At 34.1% G+C, this 2583-nt stretch overlaps 1 protein-coding gene across 5 annotated transcripts in view; it reads right to left on the bottom strand.

Annotated features, from left to right (window-relative positions):
• Nucleotides 1–2583, bottom strand: part of LOC106881394 (F-BAR and double SH3 domains protein 2) — a 286511-nt gene that overhangs the window by 107066 nt on the left and 176862 nt on the right. Inside the window, exon 20 of one of the 5 annotated variants that reach the window (XM_052973716.1) lies at nt 1211–1231. The exons of the other annotated variants lie outside the window; for them this stretch is intronic. Within the exon in view, the coding sequence (XP_052829676.1) occupies nt 1214–1231 (18 nt within the window). The 3' untranslated portion in view covers nt 1211–1213. The remainder of the gene's footprint in view (nt 1–1210; nt 1232–2583) is intronic. 5 annotated transcript variants of the gene reach the window in all.

The raw sequence follows: 2583 nt of genomic DNA, 5'->3' as shown, positions 1-2583 counted from the left end.
CATTCTAAATAGCATAGTGAAGTGTGGAACAGGAAGCTGCAAAGAAATTTGTGTAATGTAAATACATTTGATACACCAGTAGATGCTAGTAGACAAGGAGCTCATTGTTTTCCACCACGGTTTCTCATAAATATATTATTTCTTTTGACTTGCTAGCATAGTTCATATTAAATTCAGGCATCTTGTGGTCTACAAAATCTCAGTACACTATCTTTGGTCAAGTTTATCTTCTTTCTCGTCATGCAATATGTCTAGTAGCGAGAAAGCTTCTTAATGCCATCGTAAAGATTAGAAACTAACTTAAAGATACAATTCTGGTTGATTTCAATGACCTGTATGTTAACCATATGTGATTCTGTAATATCTAACTATCTATCTATCTATCTATCTATCTATCTACCTGTCTGTCTATTTCTTTGTATCCATACACACATACACATAAGCATACACATGAACATACATAAATACATACACATACATACACACAAATATACAGTACAACAATCTGTTTTAAACTGTGATGAAGGAATTTGAGATAAATTTTGTGTTGATGTTAAAATAGAATAGTGTAGAACAAAAATGGCACAAATTTAATTCTTATAAAATTTACAATATATTATTATGGTTAACATATTTTTCTGTGATGGATAAATAGCGATCAAGATGATACTAGTTTGTGTGTGATTGAGAGGGTGAATGTGGTGTATAAGTGTGTGTGACAGAGAGAGAAAGAGGAGAAAGAGAAAGAGAGAGAGAGGGAAAGAAAGAAAGAAAGAAAGAAAGAAAATCAATTGTATCAGTAATGATGAATTGTAATATATCTTTTAATAATTTTTTCATTTATTGATATTTTTTTTTTCAATATATTAATGAACATTTTTCTGTGAAATAAGGCCATGTTAAAATCTTGACAAAATTTACAGAAAAGAGTAGATGTTGAAAAGAAACATATAGAAAGAAGGAAAATAAATGCATAGATCCACAAAAACACCCACTGAAACATACAATGTGAGATAAATCCACTCACACATACACAGACACATACACGCATTCATACATATACATACATATATAAAAATATTTAGAGCAATACATACAATATTTATTACAATATCATATTATGATTAAAGTAAACAAAAAATTGGTGAGGAGCCAAAACAACAACAAAAAAAAAAGAATGATACAATAGACAAGCTCCTTAATTACTCACCTACTATATCATTGAGTGGGTCTGGAAGGAAGAGTAGACATTAGTAAAACTGTTCCCAAATAACAAATATTTACTACACACACATATTTGACAAGGAAAAATTTACTAATTGAACGAAATATTTCTATTAAATACTTAGTATAAGCAACAACATAATACAAATAATAAGTAAAAAGTACTAAAAGTGTTCTTTGTAAACAATTTTTACACCAAGGTTTTAGGAAATTTAAAAAACAAACAAACAAACAAAAAACTTTAAAACATACAGATTCTTCTAAAAAGTCAATTTTCTGTCTATTTCTTTTTTCTTTTTTTTGTTTCAGTCATTTGACTGCAGCCATGCTGGAGTACTGCCTCTAGTCAAACAAATCGACCCCAGAACTTATTCTTTGTAAATCTAGTACTTATTCTATCAGTCACTTTTATTGAACTGCTAAGTTATGGGGACATAAACACACCTGAAGGTGACTAATTTATCAATGGTAGAGGATGTTCTGAAAGTATTGTTTCTAGAATAAGAATTGGGTGGAGGAAGTTCAGAGAACTACTACCTCTGTTGGTAACAAAAGGATTCTCTCTCAGAGTGAAAGGTAGACTATATGATGTTTGTGTACGAACGGCTATACTCCATGGTAGTGAGACATGGGCTCTGAATGGAGAAGACATGTGTAGACTGGAGAGGAACAAAGGTTGTATGCTCCATTGGATGTGCAACATCAGTTCACATGTATGGCAAAGTGCAAATATATTGAGAGAAAAGTTGGGCATAAGAGGAATCAAATGTAACATGCAAGAGAGAAGACTGCATTGGTTTGGACATGTGATGTGTGTGAATGAAGACAGCTGTATAAAGATGTGCCAATCACTGAAAGTGGATGGTGCCTGTAGAAGAGGGAGACCCAAGAAGACATGGGATGAAGTGGTAAGGACTGATCTCAGGACGTTGGGTCTAACGGAAGAAATGATAATGGACCGAGACGTCTGGCGATATGAAGTTCTAGTGAAGACCCACACATATCAGCAAAACTGAGTTCTAGAAGTGCTGTGAGTCCCACCCACACTTAACAAGAAAACTTCTTACACACCCTACCACAACAAACCCAAACATGTCTCTACATCTCTTCTCTTCCCTCAATATTTCTGCTTCATGCACTATGCTTACCTCCCACTCCCCAACCCTGTCTTCTTGGCCCTGTACCACTTTATCATTGCTCTCTACTAGTTCCTAACCTGTGTGTTCCATCCACACGCCCTGTCTCACTGTATTACTGCTATCTGCTAGTCCCCAACCTGTGTGTTCCACCTACACGTTACAAGAAAACTTTTCACTTTTTTTTTTGTCTTACAAGCACTTGATGACTCTGCCAGTGTAG

Source organism: Octopus bimaculoides, chromosome 16 (genome assembly GCF_001194135.2).
Source record: "Octopus bimaculoides isolate UCB-OBI-ISO-001 chromosome 16, ASM119413v2, whole genome shotgun sequence".
NCBI classification, from domain to species: Eukaryota; Metazoa; Mollusca; class Cephalopoda; order Octopoda; family Octopodidae; genus Octopus; species Octopus bimaculoides.
The sequence above is the reverse complement of the archived record's forward strand: the minus strand, read 5'-3'. Positions and strand labels throughout refer to the sequence as shown.